The following is a 24,091-nucleotide window of genomic DNA, read 5'->3' on the forward strand; positions in this document are numbered from 1 at the left end:
AGTAGGAAATTCCTTTACATTAGTGCAAATAAATGTGGATGCATGGTCAACAAGTGAGAGACACTGAGAGCCAAAGAGGGAGAGAGAGAGAGAGCGAATGAAAGGCAGGCAGGAAGAGAGACAGAGAGATGGGGGGCGCTGTGGCTCAACAGGCTACAGCACTCATGCCATGCCATGAACGGGTCCAGGTGCCCACGGGGACCCGGGTTCGAGTCCAACCGGCGGTCATTTCCCGATCCCACCCCATCTCTCTCTCTCTCTCCCACTTGTTCTCACTTGTTCTCACTCTTCACTGTCCTATGAAAAAAAAGGCAAAAAAAAAAAGAGAGACAGAGAGATAGTGGGGGAGAGGGAGAGGAGTGGGGGAGAGAGAGAGGAGTGGGGGGGAGAGAGAGGAGTGGGGGGGGAGAGCAGACCGCAGCAGACTTTAACTGAAACAGGACTGAAGTAGCCCTGGGAAAGTCCACATCAGACACAGGCCAGATCTGGACCACAACTAGGTCAGCCAAGCAAGAACGGGGTCAAATCTGATCTGACTCCACTCCCCTGGGTGTGTGTCCTGTTGGGAAAGTAAATCAGCAGGAATCTGAACACACAATTAAGCCATATTAAAGTATCAATTTACTTCATGGCGGGTAGTTATGGTCATCGCATCAAAATAGTCCAAATCAGTTGAGTTGCAGGGCATTCAACTGGTGTCGGCTGTTGACAGTTAGCGCTCTGCACGGCACTTTGGCCTGTGAATAATCTGCGGCCTGTGGTAGGGATTATTCAAATGGTTTCAGATCAGCGAGGCCTACTCCACTTCACTGCCCCAGGATGTGTGGTAAGTGTGGCGTCTACTACAGAGTTCAAAAAGCAGCCACCCTGTCTTGGAGCTGTCCTTATTCTCTCTTGAAAATCATCAGCGCTGGATCATAAATAAAAGACTGCCTCCGGATTCCTCGCCCTGGCAAGTATCACAGAGAGAATCCCCCCTCTCACTCTCCGTAATTACATACAAATAATTAGGCATTCTGTGTCATGTACTGTTTACGGCATGTTATCTGCACGGGCTGCATTAGCATCCGCTCATGCCCATTAGCAGATGAAGATGAATCGCTTTAGCATGACATGCATGCACAGAGTATTACACACGTACAGTATGATGAACAAGAATCAAAGTTCATGTGCAATGGTGGTGAGAAGACCCCACACTTAGAAGCTCTGTAAAGCCCCATCTTAATGTAGTCTAGTGCTCCAGTTATGGCCTCCATATGTCCATATATATATATGTGCTGTGGCATTTATAACCTGATCTGTTAACTTGGCATAGACAGCTGTTGATGTGCTTGAAGGGGTTGTAATTAGGATAGGCTATGAGCTTTCAGAATATATATGTTGGAGTGTGTGAGTGTGTGTGTGTGTGTGTGTGTGTGTGTGTGTGTGTGTGTGTGTGTGTTTACAAGGAATCTGTTTCACTATGCCATACCAGCCATACCAGTGTGTTTCTTCTTCTGCTGGTTTAGAGGTTAAACCGAATCCTGCGTATACGTGTGTGTGTGTGTGTGTGTGTGTGTGTTTGGAAGGATCTACTTTTGCCTCGCAATACATTTAGTGGGTCACCTCCGGGGGTCACCTGGAGGGGGGGTTAGTGTGTGTATGCGTGAGTGTGTATGTGTGAGTCAGTGAGTGTGAGCATGAGTGTGTGTGTGCGCAGTAGTTATTGGGCTCTGCCATACCTTCGGCCCCCTCCCCTGGGGGTTTGTAGGGGTTGAACTTGGGCATGTGTGTGTGTGTGTGTGTGAGTCAGTGAGTGTGAGCATGAGTGTGTGTGCAGTAGTTATTGGGCTCTGCCATACCTTCGGCCCCCTCCCCTGGGGGTTTGTAGGGGTTGAACTTGGGCATGTGTGTGTGTGTGTGTGTGAGTCAGTGAGTGTGAGCATGAGTGTGTGTGCAGTAGTTATTGGGCTCTGCCGTACCTTCGGCCCCCTCCCCCGGGGGTTTGTAGGGGTTGAACTTGGGCATGTGTGTGTGTGTGTGTGTGAGTCAGTGAGTGTGAGCATGAGTGTGTGTGCAGTAGTTATTGGGCTCTGCTATACTGTACCTTCGGCCCCCTCCCCCGGGGGTTTGTAGGGGTTGAACTTGGGCATGTGTGTGTGTGTGTGTGTGAGTCAGTGAGTGTGAGCATGAGTGTGTGTGCAGTAGTTATTGGGCTCTGCTATACTGTACCTTCGGCCCCCTCCCCCGGGGGTTTGTAGGGGTTGAACTTGGGCATGTGTGTGTGTGTGTGTGTGAGTCAGTGAGTGTGAGCATGAGTGTGTGTGCAGTAGTTATTGGGCTCTGCTATACTGTACCTTCGGCCCCCTCCCCCGGGGGTTTGTAGGGGTTGAACTTGGGCATGTGTGTGTGTGTGTGTGTGAGTCAGTGAGTGTGAGCATGAGTGTGTGTGCAGTAGTTATTGGGCTCTGCTATACTGTACCTTCGGCCCCCTCCCCCGGGGGTTTGTAGGGGTTGAACTTGGGCATGTGTGTGTGTGTGTGTGTGAGTCAGTGAGTGTGAGCATGAGTGTGTGTGCAGTAGTTATTGGGCTCTGCTATACTGTACCTTCGGCCCCCTCCCCCGGGGGTTTGTAGGGGTTGAACTTGGGCATGTGTGTGTGTGTGTGTGTGAGTCAGTGAGTGTGAGCATGAGTGTGTGTAGTTATTGGGCTCTGCTATACTGTACCTTCGGCCCCCTCCCCCGGGGGTTTGTAGGGGTTGAACTTGGGCTTGGGGGCCACCACGGGGGCGAACTTCTTGGGGGGCTGCTGCTGGGACACCGAGATGCTGGTGGTGCCCATGGGCAGGCTGGTCTCCATGCGGGCGCTCACCTGACCAGGCTCACTTCCGTCGGCACTCCACATGATTCTGCACACACACACACACACACACACACACACACACACACACACACGGCTGGTCAGCACATTGTCTCATGGACGATGATCGTTTTAGTCTAAAGGAACCCAATGTGATTGATTGGTCCGCACACTGGGTATAAGCTCCAAAAAAAGTTTTATTTTAATACATAATTAATACATAAAGGCAAAGTCTAAAGGAACCCGCCATTTTTGATGATAAGCTTTTATGCCATCCACCCCAAGTGTTAAACAAGAGGATGCATACCCTTTGTGCATACAATAGCACAGTCAGGCACTGTTAGCTTAGCTTAATTGACTAGCAGTGGGTTAGACCAGTTAGCCTACAGCTGCTTTATAGTTATAGGCTAACTATAGGCTAACTGGTCTAACCCACTTCTAGCAAATTTCCCAAAAAGTCAGCCTTTTCCTTTAACAAACCCTCATTGGTTAAGTGATATGGCAAGTTATTTCCATCATCCAAAAGCAATTTAGAATAACAGTAAGCCATCGAACACAAATAATAGCATCAATTTATAGAAAAACAACATTGTGTAATCACTGTTGTTGTTGTGCTTGTTGCTGTGATTGACGTCGCATTTAATTATACTACGTGATTTATGATATTGAGCAATATTGCTCAAGATCATAAATCATTTAATATCATTAATAGCAGTAGAAGTACAACAGTTTAGTAATAAAAATAGCAGTAATGAAAATAACGATAATAAAGGTAGACAAGAAGGCTCTTTTATTTGTCTCACATGTGTAATCGTGATGCAGATTATTAACGTCGTATCCTAACATAACAGAGACGCTATTGCAACAGAGGAGCACGCAGCGCAGCGACTAAATGAGATCTATTCTCTCGTGTGTTCAATCATGTCCAGCGGGGTGATGACTCCGCAACAAAGATCTAATCTTAATCTTTCCTTTTTGGAGCCGCGGGCCGCAGGCCACAGGCCACGTATTAGTGAGCGGGTAATTTTAGATCCTCACTCCCCGTCCAGCACGCTGTGTGTCGTGTGTGTGTGGAGCTGCTGCCAACTTGCCATCATCATCTAGAGGCACCTTCTCACACACACACACACACACACACACACACACACACACACTCACATATCACAAAACAGTCTACTTGCACTCCACTCACAAACTTGATTGACCCTCTGTCTGTACAGCCAGTTCCCTCTCTGGTCATAAACACAACCGGGGTCATAATTCAACAAAGTCACACGGAACGCAAGCAAAAGGCTTTCCCGAAAGCCACATATCGCTCTCTGAGGACAACTTACTAGGATCCCTATCTGTCTCTGTCAGTCTCCACATAAAATCAAGCGCGGCATACTGTAGCATGAAAACACAAGTGTGTGTATGCGTGTGTGTGTGTGTGTGTGTGTGTGTGTGTGTGTGTGTGTGTGTGGTATGTGTATTAGTGAATGAGTGAGTGTGTTTTGGGCAGAGTTGGCAGTGCAAGTTTGGCATGCTGCAACTAACCACACCAACAACAACCCCCCCCCCCCTCCTGCCACACACACACACCCCCCTCCCAGAAGAAGAGCAGCACCAGTGCGGTTCCAACCCAGGCCCCTCAGTGGAAAACTACTGGGCGTGTTCTCCCAGGTGGGTGGGGATGAGATGGCATTAATGGCTGGCACTGGCTCTGAGCAGGGCGCTGGATCAATGGAGGGCAGCTCTGTGGTCAGCCCCCACAGCCCCACACCCACGCGTCACTTACTCCAGGGACAGAACGTGTTTCCAGTCAGGGTAACAAGACAATAAGGAGCGCATGTTAAGCAGGCTAATTGAGGTCAGTCATTGGGTGTGCGTTGGGCCGATGCTAATATCGATTCTCAATAACTAAGGACCGATAACCAATATTTGGAGCCAATACACGTCTGCTGTGAAAATGAATGTTTATTTCATACAAATATAAGTATATAAATATAAAATGTACTATAAATGCCTTTAAGCATTATGCTTAGCCTTTCATTATGATCTTAACACAAAAAGTGCAGGGAGCTCCAAGCAGCACTTTTTAAATCCAGATAAACAAGCAAACAAGTGAAGGAATTAAATAACTGAATGTTAAGATGCAAATGAATTAATGTAAAAATAGGAAATTAGGAAAAGCTGAAGTTTTACAATATACTGTATGGCAGTCTAATCCCCTTGCCGGCTGGGCCGATAATCGGTCAACTCGAGTTAACTAGTGTGTGTAAGAGAGAGAGAGAGAAAGAGAGAGAGGGGGAGAAAGAGAGAGAGAGAGTAAGAGAGAGAGAGAGAGTAAGAGAGAGAGAGAGCGAGAAAGAGATAGAGATAGAGAAAGAGAGTAGAAGAGAGAGAGAAAGAGATGGGGCTAGAGAGCGCTTCACTCTTGGCCTTGACACACCTCGTGATCTCTGAGAGATCCTGAAACGGCAGGCACCCGCGGCAGCATCAGATCAACATAACCTTTGTAATTCGATTAGGTGCCTTGGCGCTCATTAATCACCAACGCGGCCGGCCCGGCTCAACCTCCCCGACGCATCGTCACGAGGTGAGGTCAGCACCGCCATGGCGGAGAGAGAGCAGCGCTGTGCCACACACACACACACACACACACACACACACACACCTCCCCAACGCATCACCACGAGGTGAGGTCAGCACCGCCATGGCGGAGAGAGAGCAGCGCTGTGCCACACACACACACACACACACACACACACACACACACACACACACACACACACCTCCCCAACGCATCGTCACGAGGTGAGGTCAGCACCGCCGTGCCTCCGCGCTCCAATGGAAAAAAAAAAAAAAAAACAAGAGCCAAGAAAAACGATAGTCCTGTGATGGTGACATCACAATGACCACTGGAAAAGTGAGCATCCTTTTGAGTACAACATGCATTTGAGTACAACATGCAGACCTGATTCATGAAACGCATGTGTACCTTATCCAAACACACACACACACACACACACACACACACACACACACACACACACACACACACACACACACACACACACACACACACACACACACACACACACACACACACACACACACACACACACCTTACCGACTGATGGCGCAGTTAACACAGACACAATCTGGTCCTTTAAGGTCCATGAGACAGCATGACAAGTGTGTCCTAAGAGTGTGTGTCATTCCTGAAGAATGTGGCTTGCACAACACAACAGGGCCCAACATAAGGAACACTCTCCAGCGCCTGCTGAGCTGGGGCTGAGGACACACACTGCCGCTATTTCACCATCCTATTCTGAAATCTTTTGAAATGTTATTTGAACTATTTCTACGCTTTGTGTCTGTAAGTGTGTGTGTGTGTGTGTGTGTGTGTGTGTGTGTGTGTGTGCATATAAGTATGTTTTCATCCTCCTCTCTCTGCTTCTGTTGTTGTTGTTGTTGTTGTTGTTGTTGTTGTTGCTCTTGTGTTTTGCAGTTTGGCTGAATTGTCCTCCCATCCTCCCCCTGATTGATGCAAAGGTTTTACGTTCTCCCTCCGGAGACGAACCAAAAAAGCCCACACGCAATCATCTTTTAATATCAGCCCGAAACCCCCCACCCCACACACACACACACACACACACACACACACAAACACACAGAGAGAGAGAGAAAGAGAGAGAGACAGAGTTGTTGTGCACACAAGGCAAGGCAGGAGATTCTGCAGTGGCGCTGCAAGACATGTCTCTTCTCCTCTGCTCTCCTCTGCTCTACTCTGCTCTGTCAGCTATCAACACCCAGCGTCTCTCACCCCCAATAGCTACCCTCTGACCAGCAGCAACACATTTCCAGCAAAACACTCTCTCTCACACCTGCACACACACACACACACACACGGGTAAAGGAAGTCAGGGGAGAGAAAAAGAGAGAGTGAAAGAGAGAGACATGCACAGCCGTTCCACACAGATTTCATTTAGCACCTGTCCTAGCGGGATACTCGCAGAGGAGCAGGAGAGAGCGAGAGAGCGAGAGAAGGAGGGAGAGAGGGATGGAGAGAGGGAGGCAGAGAGGGAGGATGGCAGTAAGAGGAAATGGTGTTGCGGAGCGCTGCCGTGAGAGGTGAGGAGAGTTCATGATACACACACAGCCGGTGAGAAACGCGCTTCCGAGACCCCGGGAGAGTCATCCAGGGGTCGTTTGAAGGAGCGAATCACACGACAGAGACGTCCATCACGAGCAGGCCTCTGGAGTCTGGAGCGCACGGCAGCTTTACAGCGCTCGTGATGGAGAATCCCCCGCCAGCGCGGCTCAGGGAGAGGAACATCAGAGCGCGGCGGCGTAAACCCCTACAGCTGACCTCTGACCCGGCAGACGCGCGAGGAAGGAGGCTTACGCAGGATCAAAGAGACGCCGATGCTCCGTGTTGACACAGCATGGCGATGAGCACAGGTGTCTACAATCCCTCCCCCCAACCCCCAAACACCTACAGCACTTCTCCGTCTCAGAATGGCCCCGTCTCCTCCAAGAACTTCACAATTCAATTGCTTTATGCCGTCTCTAGGGCCGTCTCTAGGGCCAACGACACCCCCCCACCCCCCACCCCCCGGTGCATGTCTATGAGTGCATGACCTCGTCTAATGCCTCTTACAGGCATCCCAGCTGGAGCTGCCGTGGTCAAGGTGAACGACGAGAATGAGCGAGGTGAGCTAATGGCGCCCGCTGATCGGCTGAGTGGCGGAAGATGAAAGGAGCGAGGAGGATTCGCATCAGCCCCGGCGATTTAAATAAGACAACGTGCCGACACCGGGTGTCGCGGAGGCAGGGGGGGGGGGGGGGGGGCAGGGGGGGCGGTGGGGAGAGAGCGAGTAGAGCGAGTAGCCCGTACAATCAAAACACAGGACACATGCTGCAGCATCAAGGCTGCAAGTATACCGAGGTCTACTGTACAGCTCTCATAAAGGAGAAGGGATCACCACCAAGGCAAGGATGCTAAGTAGGACACAAGAGTAGGGACGCCAAGAAGGACACACAGCAGTTAGGAAGTAAGGGGACAACAAGGACTGAAACATAGGAGGTAAGGAGACATCTTTTTGGAAGCAAGGACTTAGGATAATTATCAGCACGTGGTTTGAAAGAGTTTGTGTGACACTTTTTTTTTTTTTTTTTTTTTTAACACAACGCCTACACAGAAGGCAAGTGTATTTGTAGAGAAGCCCTAAGGGTTTAAATCTGGTTTGAGTGAGTGGATGAAAGCAGCACTCTTGAGTCACACACCTTCTGACTGAGCCAGGTGAGGTCCTTGCGTGTGACGCCTGTCGGCAGGACACACGGGGGGCCACTTTAACGGCTTCGGACAATTTGTCAGAGCGCGCTCCGTTGTCGCCCGGTGACACCGGCGGGCATGTGTCGGGGCCGGACAGGAAGCGCCGGCATGATCTGAGGCTCGAGTGACAAGTAAACAACGCCGTCGACACCCGAGAACAACAAGCCCCTCGTGCACTCTGCTCTGACACCGCCGCCTGCCACTACGCCGTGCGCACACACGCGCGCGCGCACACACACACACACACACACACGCGCACATGCGCACACACACGCACACACACACACACACACACACACACACACACACATGTGCACACACATGCGCACACACGCACACGCACACACACACACACACACACACACACACACACACACACACACACACACACACACACACAGTGCATCTTACGAGCGAGAGGCTTGGCTTGACAGAACATGAGAGACTCCTCTCGACATCTCAGCACAGAAATGCTGAAATTAATCCAGTTTGACTGGAGCGCATTGTTTAGAGCACCAGAAGAAAATATCAACAAACGAACTGCAGTCACCTTTTTGCAGTCACTCCACCAGAATGCCAGATTTGCTGGCAACCGTGCACTTAAAAACGTGATATTTCCAAATGACCATTCTGCAGATCTCGCTCTTTCATGGCTGACTAACAAGCGGTCATTACAGGCCGAACAACAGAAAAGCACCCAGGTGAAGAACGCCTGCTGATATAAAACTGAAAGGACATTCATTTAGCCATTCACCCGGCGCCATATGCCTCCTTGGCTTCTTAAGGGCCCCCAATATTACATGTGAATAGATATAATCAGCCCCTTTCATATGCATTGCTGGCCTAAGTGCTCTCTTTTGTATATCCTCACACAGCTCACACAAAGAAATACCTATTTTGGGGCAGCATGATGTGGCCATTGCACAACTATGGCAACAGTGCTCTGAAAGTGGTAAATCCGGTTACCGCATGAACACAAGTAAAGCATTTGGCCCCCCAATAAAAACTATAGCACCAAGTCACATCCAGACAGAGCCTGACATCCAACAAGTCTGACATGCATTGATCTCAGGCTCATCTGAACGGGTTTATGGTCAGAACACAGCTATTCTGAAAATGTGACCTATGTTTATTTACTGTCATTGGTTTGGCAAGCTTACATGATGCATGACATAACAGATTAAATGGTCTGCTCAGTTTGAAGAGCAGGACTTGTTTTGTAACTTGCCCCTCCAGAATGTCAGTGAAGACATCATAAAATCCAGTGAAAACATAAACAAACACCCAGGAGCACACACACACACACACACACACACATCAACACAAATCGAAACACAGATTTATGACCACAGACGCACGCATTCATGCATACTTCACATAGATATGTCAAAACCAAAGCACACACACACAACCGTGAGCATAGAAATACATGCCTAGGCCTCCACAGATATGAGTGCAACCAGAAATACAATGTCATTTATGCACTATGCACTAACAAAAACATAGATACTGTACTGTATACAGCACAGGCACATGTACAGTAGGGGCCTACTGTACATATGAGTGGCGGCAACTACATACAGTACTGTACACTCATTTCATCGAACTACAGAGACACTACCTCACCTCGTAAAGTCACATAGTGCGGTTATAGCCGATAGAGGGCCGCGAAGTGAAAGCAGAAGTGCCTTTCACCCTGTTACGAGTTGATGAACCGCTGAAATGATTTTGGAAACATTATTTTAAGATACGAAAAACTCTTTAGAGTTGATTTAAGTCTATGTAGTAGGGTAACGGCTCCTTTTCTAAACCCTTGGCTTGCATCTGTTCTACATTGTAGCCTATCAATGCCATGGTTTGTTTTCAAACAATTGAGCTTTTCAAATATTTAAGCCCATGTCTCCAAATCCAGCGTGACCCATCATTTGAACCATGGGTCCATTAAAACTTCAAAGTTTTGACATGGAACAGGCAAGGGCAGTTAGATGGTTATCAGCTCTTTAAACTAAAGCCTAGTTAGAAAGTGACAGGCACATAAATAGCATATGTGTAGATTAGAATGTAGTCCTTTGACTCAACACATTTTGATGAGATGTATACTTTCCTTACACTTCCTTACACACCCACACACACACACACACCCCACACAACCACCGCCCCCCCCCCTCTCCACACACACACACACACACACACACACACACACCGCCCCCCCCTCCACACACACACACACACACACACCCTACACAACCACCGCCCCCCCCCCACAAACACACACACACACACACACACACACACACACACACACACACACACACACACACACACAGATTGTGCCTAATTATCTATCATAAACATAGCACTGTCCAGTGTTAAGGGTCATTGGTGGCTCGTTGAGTCTAATCAAATGTGCTTCAGTAAATTAACATTAATGCACTTAGCTGCTGATGTGTGATCCAGCGTTGTGAAGGTGCTGAAGGGCTATTTGATATGGTAGTTCTGGTTACAGTAATCTCCTGTCTATTAGGCAAGGTTTAGTCATCGATTTTGCTAAACATCTTCAGCTATCAGGCTTAATAAACAGTAGCAAGCTTTCTTTATTTTTCTTTGGGATTAAGACACGACCTGATTCTGATCTACTGAGCACTGATACACTGGCACAGCCACTCATTTGCACGCAACACTACCATGCGGTTTATACATAGTGTGGTGTGGCTAACACGTGTTAGTTAGTGCACCTATAATAAACAAAGCTGTGTTTTCTTTGCCCCTCCACCAGCACTGTACAGTACATGCTCGGGCAAAGCCCAACGCACCACTATTGATCTCTGCACTGTCTTCCAGGGGAGGAGAACCACGACATTATGTTCAACATGCCACACGCACAGATCGATAGCCAGCCCTGATGTCTGGACAGATTCTCTTGTCCAGTCTCGCTCCTCGTTTCCTTCTTCTTGAACAATGCGCTTAGTAAACTGACAGAGGTCAAGCGGGGCTAAAACATCAGGGCTTTGCAAATAAATGTTTCAAAGATCGAGGTGTGCCATTCAGAATGGGTCTTGTAAGATTTTCCCCCTTTCCTAAGGATGCTATATATAAAGGAAAAGTGTGCTTCACATACAAATATAATAAATATGAACAGCATATACTTTACATGCGAAGACTGCTTGAGGTGAAACACAATATTAATAATACACAATGCATAGTTCTGATGTACAGTGTAAGCTAGTTATGGGTACCTTTCTCTCTTACCAATGGCAAATAAATAAACATTTTTGGAGAAAATGTATTTGAAAAGTGAATTTGTGAAATTAATGAAAGTGTATTTTCTTCTACCAGACTAACCAGGCCATGATAAAATGAGTCACGTGGCACTTGATCTAATTTGTATTCAACTTCCTAGTATGTGGCCAGCTCATTAAGCTGTTAAATTAAAACAACAACAAACCTCTGATTGATTAGCTCTTCTCTTGGTGAATGAGGTGTCTGCTGTTATAAGCACTAGGCCAGCTCAACGATTTACACCCAAGTCTGAAGAGCTCTTGAGCTCCTGTTGCTGCCGTTAGACTATTCAAATACTGTATGCATTGCACTGTTTCTTCAGCTTCTCGGGTTATTTAAACATCTCGTTGTTCTTTTCCTGGGAACTACTCGAAACGCAACTCTGTTTGGGCAGACGTTTTCATTTTGGTAGACCCTGCACACCAACACCTGCACACATTCAGTATGGATTAAGAAAATAGACAAGCCCAACAAACCACTTTCATCCCCTTCTCCCATGATCCTTTCTTTATGCTCCGTCCTGGTATATAAAAAATGTATGTGGCCACGGTTTCGAATTACTCGTGTATGCACAGTTATTGCTTGCTAACAACAAAGTGGTGTAGTTACACAGGTCGTACAGGAGAAGAGACTGAACACCTCGTCAGTTGGCATGCTACAGTATGTGCCATAGTGTGAGTTGCAACACGCAGGCCTAGAATACGTGGAGGGATGAGAAGTTGAGACCCCCATCATCCAACTAGACATGGAGAGATTTTCAAGCCAACACTTGTCAGGACAGATTGACTCTGCTAAACAGACCCGCCCCCCCCACCCCCCGCCCCTCCATTTCCCACTCAATCATCTTTAGTGGGTCGTTAAAGTGGCATGACAGTGGGACCACAAAAGCACTTGTACGAAAACCAAAAGTGATATCACACCACTATCGAAACAATTTTGAAACAATTTCCTTCTTCGCCAAGCATTTGACGGTTTGGGGAGTCTATGCTCAAAGTGCTCTTTAAACAGAAAGCCCATTGTTTGGGGTAGTGGGTGCAAGCACCTGGTGAATTTGTGTAGGGGAGCAGAGGACAGGTGTACAGGTCTACAGGTGTACAGGTGTAGAGGCAGGGCCGGCGTTGTGTGTTCATGTTTACGTCTCTGCGCTCGCTAGCTCCATCTCTTTGTCTCTCTCTCTCTCTCTCTCTCTCTTTTACTCTCTTTCTCTATCTCTCTCTCTCTCTCTCTCTCTCTCTCTCTCTCTCTCTCTCTCTCTCTCTCTCTCTCTCTCTCTACTCAGTGTGCTGGCGCTGGGAATCAACACAGCGCGTCTCCATGGAACCACTCGGGGAAGGATGGGGGAGCATAAAGAAAATAGACAGATAGACAGAGGGAGATGCACAGCAGCAGAGGCAGAGGCAGAGAGGGAAAAGGAGAGAGGATAAGGGATAAACTGTACTGGAGGAGAGAGAGAGGAGAGAGAGAGAGAGAGAGAGAGAGAGAGAGATTGAAGTAGAGAAGGAACATGAGGGAGGGAGATTCAGTAAGTGTTCGTGGAGGGGTGGATGAGGGTGGGTGGGTGGTGGTGGTGGTGGTGGTGGTGGTGGTGGGTTTGGAGGAGGGCAGCGGTGGTTTGAATTAGCACTCATATGCTACGTGACGTGACGAGACACAGCGCGGGGCAGGGCAGCACAGAGCAGCACAGTCAGGCAGGCTGGCAGCCATGCGTGCCTAACACCTTTAAAAATTAAAGCTCCACATCTGTGCACACAGGAGCTGCGGTCCTGCCCCTGCCCCTGCCCCTGCCCCAGCCCACCCGCGCCTCACCTCACCTCCTCCTCCTCCTCCTCCTCCTCCTCCTCCTCCTCCTCCTCCTCCGCGCCACCTCCTCTCCAGCTCCGCGCGCCGCTCGGCACCACTCGGCGCCCAAGCTGCTGCTCGAATGGCTGAGCAGGCTAATGCGACATTACACAGACGAGAGCTCGCCTCTCCCCCAGCGCGCCTCTGTTTGGAAACAAGGGCTGTGTTAAGAGTTCAAGTGGTCATTATGGATCCTGCAAACGCTGTGCTCCGCACTGCACTGCGCTGCTCCATTCCACGTGTGTGTGTGTGTGTGTGTGTGTGTCTGTCGGGGGGGGGGGGGGGGGGGGGGGGGGGGGTGACACACGGCGCCACGTGTTGACATATTAATAAAAGCAAACGGGGGCCTTTTGGAGCACTTCCAAACACTGAATGTTTAATGGTGAAAGTGCAACAGCAGCGACAATGTAGGAGACATGGAACGGGAAGCAGCGGAGCAGGAGTAGAAGGAAGAGGAGGAGCAGGAGAAAGAGGAGGAGGAGGAGGAGGAACAAGAGGAGGAGCCGGAGCAGGAGGAGGAGCAGGAAGAGGAAGAGGAGGAGGAGGAGCAGGAGCAGGAGGAGGAGGAGTAGGAGACATGGAACGGGAAGCAGCGGAGCAGGAGCAGGAGGAAGAGGAGGAAGAGGAGGAGGAGGAGCAGGAGCAGAGGGAAGAGGAGGAAGAGCAGGAGGAGGAGCAGCAGGAAGAGGAGGAGCAGAAAGAGGAGCAGGAGGAGGAGGAGGAGGATGAGGAGGAGGAGGAGGAGGAGCAGGAGCAGGGCCTCTCAAGTCCTGCTTTACATCCTATAATAATTCCAAAGACAGGTCAACACTTCCATGTACACATTTGCCAAAGCCTCTTACACATGTTAATTACACTGCAAGGGCCGTTGTCCCCAGGGTGACTCGGGGCTACAGTAAGTGCCTTGCTCAAGGGCACAACAGAGGATGCCCGGTATTGAACCCACAACTTTTCTGGCCACTGCATGCTAACCCTGCACCTGAACCACTACTCCATCACCGGCCCATCACCACTGGCCTCACAGACAAAGCAAGCTTTGCATTTCACTGGAAGGGTCAAGTGCTTTCTGTTTGACAGTGTTCAAAGGCAGACGCTGAGCATGCTGGAGAGGACAACACTCTCTGTGGCCAAGCCATACCCGTGACTAAGCCATACCCGTGACTGGGTGTCTTGCTGTGCCGCCAGCATTCAATGTGCTGTCATACCTTTCGTACCTTTACATAATTTAATGGACTGACACAAGCTTACATAACAAAGCACAACATTTTGGTCTGAGGATTAAATCATAAGTGACTGGATGCTGATAATATTTTGTCATCATTCTTACAGCTCTAGTTTTTAAATATTAAGTATCTACATTTTTTTTAGCACATTTTTATAGGAGTGATCATTTTATTCTAACGAGAAACACAGCTAGCTAGCTCTCTCTCTCTCTCTCCCCTCCCCCCCCCCCCACCCCCCCGTTGCAAGTCTTGACAGCTCTTAACAGCTATTCGGTCACTGATCACTCCTCTGTAGTGCAGACGCCTACAAAAACAACACCAACATCACCACCAACACCACCAACAACAACAACAACAACAATAACAACAACAATCTCAAGGGCTACCTGAGGGAATGCTGGCAGCCACACTGGTCAAATGGCCGTTGGCTCTCTTGGAGCCGGGGCAGCACGGCTCTTGGCAAGTCAAGGCCTCTAACCGAACCTCGTGAGCCAGCTGCCAGGAACCCGGCGTGCTCCCCTCACGCTGCACGGGCGTGGCCAACACTTCCACACGGCCCCACTGGGAGAGGCGTGACTGGACCTGCCGCCGTGTTGGGGTGTAACGGACAATAACCGTCTCGCATGGCGGTCCCCCCTATTTTGAGTGATTGTTATCTGTTAACAACTCAGGGCCGCTGCGTATTTGCATGTTAAATCTTCTTCATCCGGCAATCTACGATAGCGGATGATATCAGTTAAATTAAAAGCAGGTGACGACAGACAGCTACACTTTGGTTGTTGTCATGTTGTGTGTGGACACGTATTCTGTTGGAGATAAAATATGGATGTGACAAAAAAAAAGAAAAAAGGCGGCAGGTGACGGCTGGAGCGTGCATCTCGCCCGCCTGTCCCCCAAGGCTACTCCAACTGTTGCTCTGCCTCACTTCTGCACGCTGGCAGACGCTCTCTGTGATGCCAGCAACCTCCGTCTGACTCCCCACCGAGCGTTCAGATACAACACAACAAAACATCAGTGGTGTAACACACACGTGACCGACCGTGTCTGTTACTATTTGCTATACATCGTGTTTAGTTCGCTCAGCGGGCAAAAAAGTACACTGGTGCACTTGCACATACATCAAACAGCCTGAGCCCATATAAAACATAAGACCATCCCCACTTTCACAGCATAAGGCATTGTATGATGTCTCAGAAGCCAACAGAATGCCGTTCATCTGACAAATCCTGCTGTGGTTCCATCTTTTTTTGGCTATAACCACAATCCCTGGGCAGAAAATACCCTGTTCGCAGGACAGGCTTTTTAAAGGGATATTCCGCCATTTTTGGAAATACGCTCATTTTCCACCTCCCCTCGAGCAAAACAATCGATATTTACCTTGTTCTCGTTCATCCAGCCATTCTGTGAGTCTGGCGATACAACTTTTAGCTTCAGCCTAGCATAGATCATTGAATCGGATTAGACCATTAGCTTCTCGCCTGCTAGCTTCATGTTTAAAAGTGACTAAGATTTCTGGTAATTTTCCCATTTAAAACGTGTCTCCTCTCAAGTTAGAAAGTGCAATAAGACCAACTGAAAATGAAACCTGGCGTTTTTCTAGGCTGATTTGACATGGAACTACACTCTCATCTGGCGTAAGAATCGAGGCAACTTGCAAACGTACCATAGGCGTAGTGATATCGTACGCAGCATCTGAAAATAGTCCCCATAGACAACAAGCAGTAGTAGTGCCAGTAGTGTGCAAGTTGCCTTGATTATTACGCCAGATGAGAGTGTAGTTCCATGTCAAATCAGCCTAGAAAAACGCCAGGTTTCATTTTCAGTTGGTCTTATTGCACTTTCTAACTTGAGAGGAGACACGTTTTAAATGAGAAAATTACTAGAAATCTTAGTCACTTTTAAACATGAAGCTAGCAGGCGAGAAGCTAATGGTCTAATCCGATTCAATGATCTATGCTAGGCTGAAGCTAAAAGTTGTATCGCCAGACTCACAGAATGGCTGGATGAACGGGAACAAGGTAAATATCGATTGTTTTGCTCGAGGGGAGGTGGAAAATGAGCGTATTTCCAAAAATGGCGGAATATCCCTTTAAGCTGATACAAAGAACCAGAAGCAAGAGTGTTCATATCAGAATAATAATAATAATAATAATGATAATGATAATGGGGTTAATTGTACATGGTTAACCAAATGAGCTCAGTAGGTGGTAATGCAACTAATTTGTTAAGCTTCACAAGTAGGAGTTCTATTTGACACTTAAGTATTAAGTCTAATGAATAACTTTCCAACACCTAACCGTATAAAAGTGTAACCAGAAGTGTAAACAGAAATACATTTGTAAACTCACTGGCTCAGTCTGTTTACCAAGCAGCATTCAAACACATCTTGCTTTGCATCAAGCATGTGAGGAATTACGAGCTCCCCAGCCGACGTTCAGAGGGTGAGACCTCTAAAGAGGCCTAAAATCTTGACTCTCTCTCTCTCTCTCTCTCTCTCTCTCTCTCTTTCTCTCTCTCTCTCTCTCTCTCTCTGTCTGTGAAAAAGACATGTTTTTATCCCTCTCTAGATAATAACATGTTTATCAAAACCCTTCGAAAAAGTGTAGCACATCAAGCCTTGACAACTTGTCAGAGTGTTTTCTTATGTGCCGTTACCACAGTTTTTCCCAAGCTTCTCCCTTGTGACAAAGGCACAGAGTTTCTCAGCTCGGAAAAACTGTAAATATAAAGCTTGGAGCTTGATATTGAGCGACAGCTCCATATTGGCACGGGGAAATATCAAATGGAATCGGACAGCTTGCATAATGCGAGCGTTTGATCCACGCGACTGCTGCCGGTGTGAGACGGGAGTCCCGGGAGTTCATCAGATCATCCAGATCTGAGCAGCGTAATGACAGGCAGCTGTCAACACCCGACACCTCGCCGTTCACCTTCTCACACAGAGCCACCATTCAATTACCGCCCCTTATTGATACATCAGGTGCACACGCGAGGGCCTGAAGGTGTTGCTCGGTGTGTGTGTGTGTGCTATCGTATCGACTGCTGTTTGTCTGAGAGCATATCCTGACCAGACTTGTCAAACCACCAATCCAAAGGGTGCTCAAACTCGGCTCTCCTCACTCACAGATGGGGGAAATGTTTAAGCATCGCAGTGGAACAGGCAATGGCAAAAACAAAACAAAACAAAACAAAATGAAACAGCACAAAAAAACCTGTTAATTATCGTCTTTCCAGGAATGGTGCCTGATCGCGCCAAGGTGAAAAACTTGAAGCGCAGTTAATTAAAATCCCAGCTGGACATCTGAGTGTGTGAGGCAGGCTATGCACAATAAAAGCATCTCTCTCTCTTCAGCATGGGCTGGCACTGGGTGTGTGTGTGTGTGTGTGTGTGTGTGTGTGTGTGTGTGTGTGTGTGTGTGTGTGTGTGTGTGTGTGTGTGTGTGTGTGTGTGTCCGTCTCTCTCTCTCTTGTCAGCATGGGCTGGCACCGTCACAGTCTGGCCTCACTGTGTCTGAAGGTGCAGGAGCCACACCGCTAACACCAAAAGAGGACAGTAAACACACACACACACACACACACACACACACACACACAAAGAGGAGCGGCTGTGTTGTCGGACAACATGAGGAGTCAACCTTGAACAGCAGGTGCTAATTTGCTGTTTTTCTCTGTAATTCCGACAGCTCAGGCGGCCCTGCTGAAGCGGCGGGATTCGAGTGGTATTTTCAGCCTCGCTCGACGGGAGCCCCAGAACATTTCCTGCTACCACCTGTCTTCGCCTGGCGCTCAATTATAATGTCACAAAAGAGTATCAGATCACACCACTTTCCCGATACACGCCAAACAATGAACAGATTGCTGCTGTATCGGGAAAAAAATTAGACCAACCCACAGGGTGATGATGGCACAGGACACCCAGGAGGATCATGGGAGATTCGGTGTATCAAAGCACAGCCACTTTCCCCAGAGGACAACAGGTCAAGATCATGGGGCACGCTGGTCGGAAGCAACACAGGCGGTAAGACTGAATGGTGTGGAACATATCATCTACTGTATACACCTGCATCGCTAAGGCAGACAAACCATCACCAAGAGGCGCAAAAGAGACACTAAACATTACTGAGAAAAGACAACATGAGTTCGGCATGAGATTTTGTGTGTGTATATCTTTGCACGTGTGTGTGGTGTGTGTGTGTGTGTGTGTGTGTGTCTGTCTGTCTGTATGTGTGTGAGAAAGAGAAAGAGAAGGGGGTGTGTATGTTCCCTGAGGGAAAATAAAAGTATATTCAAAACATTAGTCTGGCTGTCATAGATCTGAGCAGTGAAGCCAAATTCCCTTTTGCCCGGATAGATGCGAACCTATGATGTTATCCCCCTGCAACAGGATCAAACACGGCCTCCGACTCCCAAGCTGCTTCACCTATCCCCGACGCACACACCAGCCAGCCAGGCGAGAGACTGGGCAGATTATCATCTCAGCATGCTGGGACGCGTCCACGTCGGGAAAAAAGACCTCCTGAGAGCCATCGGGATTAAACCTTTATCTGCGGAATCGAAGTGTTTGAGATAACGAGAAGCGGGACCAATTCACGGCGGAGGAGAAGTATTAGGTGCAGCACCCTCCTGGCAGACCCCCCCCCCCCCCCCCTGATCACCACTCATCAGTCTCCCCTGACTCACCTGAGAGCGCCGTTAATTGGCCTAAACTGGCAACTCTTTGGTCCCAGGCTCTCCTCATCACGTCTGAGTGAATGAAATCCTTATCTTCAAGGAGTGCGATTTAGATAGCGGAAAAAGGTGGTGGTGGGGGGGGGGGGGGGGGGGGGTGGGTTAAAATAAAATGGAGCTAAACGTGGGTTTTTTTCATCCTCGGGTTTTTTTTTTTCTAATCTAGTGTATTCATTTCTGAAATTAATAACAACGCTGAAGGTTAAAGCCGAGGCTGAGGGAGAACTGGCGTGCCTCTCTTCTCTTCTTTGTGCCGGCACCCAGTGGAGTCCGCCATTAATATTGAAAGAGCCGCTCGCTTTTACTTTCTGTGATTTTTAAGTGTTTTAAGTTGACTTAGATCAAAACTTGGCCTCTTTGAGACGGGAGGGAGAGAGTGAGTGAGTGAGTGAAGCTGAGAGAGACGTGTCTGAGAGTGTGTCCGCATGCCTATGTGTGTGTGTGTGTGTGTGTGTGTGTGTGTGTGTGTGTGTGTGAGTGTATGAGTGTGTGTGTGACAATGACGGGCTCGTGTGGCATGTTGCCTCTGAGTGAACGACTGACTACCCAGCCGACAGAGATCACAGGCAGCTTTCACAACTCTGCCTGGCAGAGCTTTCAAGCTTATGTTTGATGTCTGTGTGTGTGCATGTGTGTGTGTGTGTGTGTGTGTGTATGCTTAGTGTGCTATAGCGTTAGTGTCTCTGTGTGCCTGTGCCTGTGTGTGTGTGTCTGTGTCTGTGTGTGGTCAAAGGGAAGGTGCCGTCCACAGACTATGTGGTGGGGATCAAGTGGCCGTAAGTTGAAGATGAATGTCATGCTGCAGACATGTGTCTCTCTAGGTCACTTGAGGCTGTGAACCGCAGCCCTGCATCAGGATACGCAGAGAATACAAAAAACCGCCAAGGAGGGAGTTGGTCTGCAACTAAAGCGTAACCCTTGACCACTGTCAACTGCTCCATTCAATAGGGTGGTGTGCTTTGCCAAAATCAATGTGTAATTATGACATTATAACCCTTCTGAATTCCTTTCAGCGCACTGCTAGACACACACACAAACACACAAATACATACACACACACACCACAAATGCACACAGACACTGACACACATTCACACACACACACATCCTGCCATAATATGACCACACATGCGGACATATGGAGAGAGTGTTCACAAACAAACACACACACACACACACACACACTCATAAAACCTCAGTGTGACCTGGAGTGCAACACCCAGTCTAGAGTCAAGCCTCCAAAGTGAAAAATGTTCCATTTTGCGTTGTCATCAGTGGAAAGATATACTACCAGGTTAAGAAAGCTAGGCAGCCCAGCATTCAATCAAATTGAAAATAACATTTGTGACAGGATAAAAAAAAAACAGGCCCAGGCAACACATTTACTCTTTTGCCGAAAAAAAACACACATACACAAACACATCTTTAGCATTTTCATGTCTGGACACAAGACAGAGCTTTCGCAATATCTTATTACTGACATGGTGATTTCATTGTGCAAGAAACCTTCAGCTCTCCAAAAAGCATTGCAAGCCACATCTGGTGATTGTTTGCCAGATGACACACTTCAGGGTCTGTCATCACTCAGAGTGCGCTAGAACACACAGTAGCTCACGGAGTGCCTTCCACTCAGACGGCCATCCTTCAAAATGCTCCGCGCCAAGCCTGACAAGGATTTCCACTGCCGCTTTAAAAAAAAAAAAGAAGAAGAAGAAGAAGAAGAAGAAAAAAGCGGCGGCAGTCCAGACTTAGAGCTTATTGGCTTAGAGCCAAGTGGGACCCTATTCCGGCAGAGATCTGGCATGGATCTGCATCAGACCAGACCCAGGTTCCATTTCAATCCACCATTCCACAGAACAGAACTCGGTTCTGATTCAGTCCACAGCACAAGGACAGAACCGGTTCCATATGGGACATTTCCTCCGCTCCCTCCGGCCTGAATTGAATTTCTTGAATTTCCCCTTGGGGATCAATAAAGTATCTATCTATCTATCTATCTATCTATCTATCTATCTATCTGAGGCGTGGTCTGCAGCCGTGTTCTGGGGCGCCCTGGAGTCCCTCGCCCGAGGCCGTGGAGAGTGAAAGATGAGCCAGTGTCAGCGATACGAGACACACCAATTCGAGGGAACACTGTGTGACTGTTTAGGCTATTAAAGTGTGGCTGGCAACAGCGGTTATCGTGTCATGCATATATAGCCCACAGTGGAACCGCCATTTGTAGTGTGAGAAAAGTCTTGTAAAAACCTCTCTCCCTGCGCTGACCATTCACACTGATCAATCGATGTTCTGTAATTACCGAATTACAGCTAAGTGAACGGGCCAGACGAGACTGAAAATACATCATAGAGACACGTCCATTAGGATTATGGCTCAAAGCGGACACAGCAGATCTTCATGTTTAACATGACACTCTTTATTGAGCTTATATATGCGTGTTAATGTAAGATATTCGGCACGTGGCTCTAGGTCCAAGCATGGCATGGGGGAAATGAGGAGAGGCCATCTAAGAGCCACATGCTGTTGGTCACATGATGGAATTGAAGTAGTAATCCAAGATGTGGGTATGCTGTTCATGCTCTGAATGATGCATGTAGTATTTCAGCATCGTAAAACTTAATTCCTCTCCATTTTTTATCAAATGTAAACATGCGTAATGGACTAACTTTAAAGATGGCCAGGCCTGTCTAGAATTAATTGATTAATCGTGATTATGACTTCCAACAATTATGAAAATAACATAATCGAAACATAATGATTATTTTTGCTGCATTCAGTTTCATAACAATGCTCTCCTTTTGTCTTGCGATTTCGCGTGCATGATTCCGTTGCGGTTTTGTTCGCATTATATATATATTTTTTAATTTTGCTGTTGGATTATATTTAAAATTCAATTAAAAAAACAAAAAAACATTTGAATACGGATGCTAGTTTCCAAATCACTGAGTAATCGCGTTTAATAATCGCGAATAAATAAAATATTGAACAAAATAATCGTAATAATGATTTTTACCATAATCAAGCAGCCCTAAGTCTGTCCCAGGATATCTTTACCATAGACTGTATACAGTCTATGATCTTTACAGATGAGGGAGAAAAAAAGAGCAATGGTGTTTCATTTTCAGCACCGGGCGGGCGAAAGAGCTCCTGAGCACTCGAGGGGAGCCGTCGATGTGCAACCTTCAGTTAGTGGCGAGCGACCGGAGACACACGCTGGCCGCCTAGGACACAACCCACTTCCTGTTTTCAGACGGATCCCCTTCGGTGGCTTCACCATATCATAACTGTATCATCTGTGCAGGACCCACCTCTCAAGCTCTGAGAGGGAGACATCTGTGCTGAGGGTGAGACATCTGTGGGAATAAGGCACACCTCTCAAGTTCTGAGAGTGAGACATCTCTGAGAGTTAGACATCTGTGCTGAGGGTGAGACATCTGTGGGGTTAAGGCACACCTCTGTCGCTCTTGAGAGGGAGATAGCTGAGGCCGCACCTCAAATCATCTCAAACGATGCACCTCTAGCTCATTTAATTTAAACTTCTGTCCACAGAGTGAGACATCTTTCCTGAGAGTGAGACATCTTTGTTGAGAGTGTGACGTCTGAACGCAGGACACCCTTGAGTCCTGAGAGACACGCAACTTTTTCTTGAGAGTTAGATATTAGTGAGAGGGAGACGTCTGTGGGTTCACGACCCGGCTCTCGGCCATGAGAGTGAGACATCTGTGGGAGTGAGACGCCTGTGGGAGTGAGACGCCTACGTGTCGACTGCAAACTCTACTGTACTGCAGGGGACACATCTGTTCAAAGGGAAGTTCCAAAGATTTGGCTACTTCTCCTGCCAAAATCAGCTTCCACCTGCGCCATAAACTGTAAAAAGTCTTCTTGGTACAAAGTACTAAAAGAAAGTGCACATTTTGACAAATAGCACGCTATAATATACAACTTGTTGTTTTTATGTCAGGTGGTGTTGTTTGTGGCTTTTATGGACAATATTATACGCTTTTGGAAAGTATTTCATTTTAAAATGTATCACAGGAAAACAGGGGGCCAATCTGAAAAGGCCGAACTGAGAGTCCATCAACAACAGCCATCTCATCAGCACTCGTGCACAAACAAAAGCAAAAAGCCAGCGGACAGCCGTTGGGCTCACGTGTAAACAGCTTTGTGTGAAGTGTCTCACAGCAGTTCCCTTCCCCTCCCCCCCCCCCCCCCCCCCCCCCCTCCGAACCCCGTCCCCAGAGGACCGGCACTGCCGGGGCGGCTGATTGGTCGGCCCGTCGTCACAGCGAAGCAAAAAAGAAAAACAGCAGAGGGGCTCCGGCACCGCAAACAACAATAACAACAACAACAACAGTAAACATCGCGGCCACCGAGCTCATTAGCATCAACTCGCCACTGCCGTCCCGGAGACTCTCCCGCTCATTACTCCAGCAAAACCAGCTTTATTAAGAAGCGGGCAGAGTAATCAGCCTGGCATCAGCTTGGCACGGCGCCCTTTAAGCCCGGCTTTACGCGGGCACCGCTGTGGCAGCGTGGGTAAGAAGTTAAACAAGACAGAATAACATGGTGCAGCGGAGGGCATTAGCCTGCACAAGGAGATGATGTTGTGCTGGGTGGGGGGTGGCTGCTGGTGTTAAGAGGATTGCTCCTTGTTCTCTATTGCCCAACCATATGTCAAACACCTGCTTACTTCTCACTCACACTCACACACACACACACACACACACACACACACACACACACACACAGAGAGAGATAGACACAGACAACAAGTGTCTGCTTAAGTCTCCATAAGACAGAGACATTATTTGGGATTTTTGTAGTGGAGGCAATCTCCTATGTGTACGCAGGAGAGAAGACAAG

The 24,091-nt window shown here is 48.0% G+C and overlaps 1 protein-coding gene across 5 annotated transcripts in view; it reads right to left on the bottom strand.

The window, feature by feature from the left end:
• lpp (LIM domain containing preferred translocation partner in lipoma) overlaps positions 1 to 24,091 on the bottom strand; it is a 210,482-nt gene that overhangs the window by 141,999 nt on the left and 44,392 nt on the right. For 4 of the 5 annotated variants that reach the window (XM_062555769.1, XM_062555765.1, XM_062555767.1 and 1 more), the window contains one exon: positions 2,707 to 2,888. In XM_062555769.1, coding sequence (XP_062411753.1) covers positions 2,707 to 2,884 — 178 coding nt within the window. In that variant the 5' untranslated portion in view covers positions 2,885 to 2,888. Of the gene's footprint in view, positions 1 to 1,721; positions 1,760 to 2,706; positions 2,889 to 24,091 lie in introns of those variants that run through there. The other variant, XM_062555768.1, reaches the window with a different exon arrangement.

The sequence above is a fragment of the Sardina pilchardus genome, chromosome 15 (assembly GCF_963854185.1).
Source record: "Sardina pilchardus chromosome 15, fSarPil1.1, whole genome shotgun sequence".
In the NCBI taxonomy this organism is placed as follows: Eukaryota; Metazoa; Chordata; class Actinopteri; order Clupeiformes; family Clupeidae; genus Sardina; species Sardina pilchardus.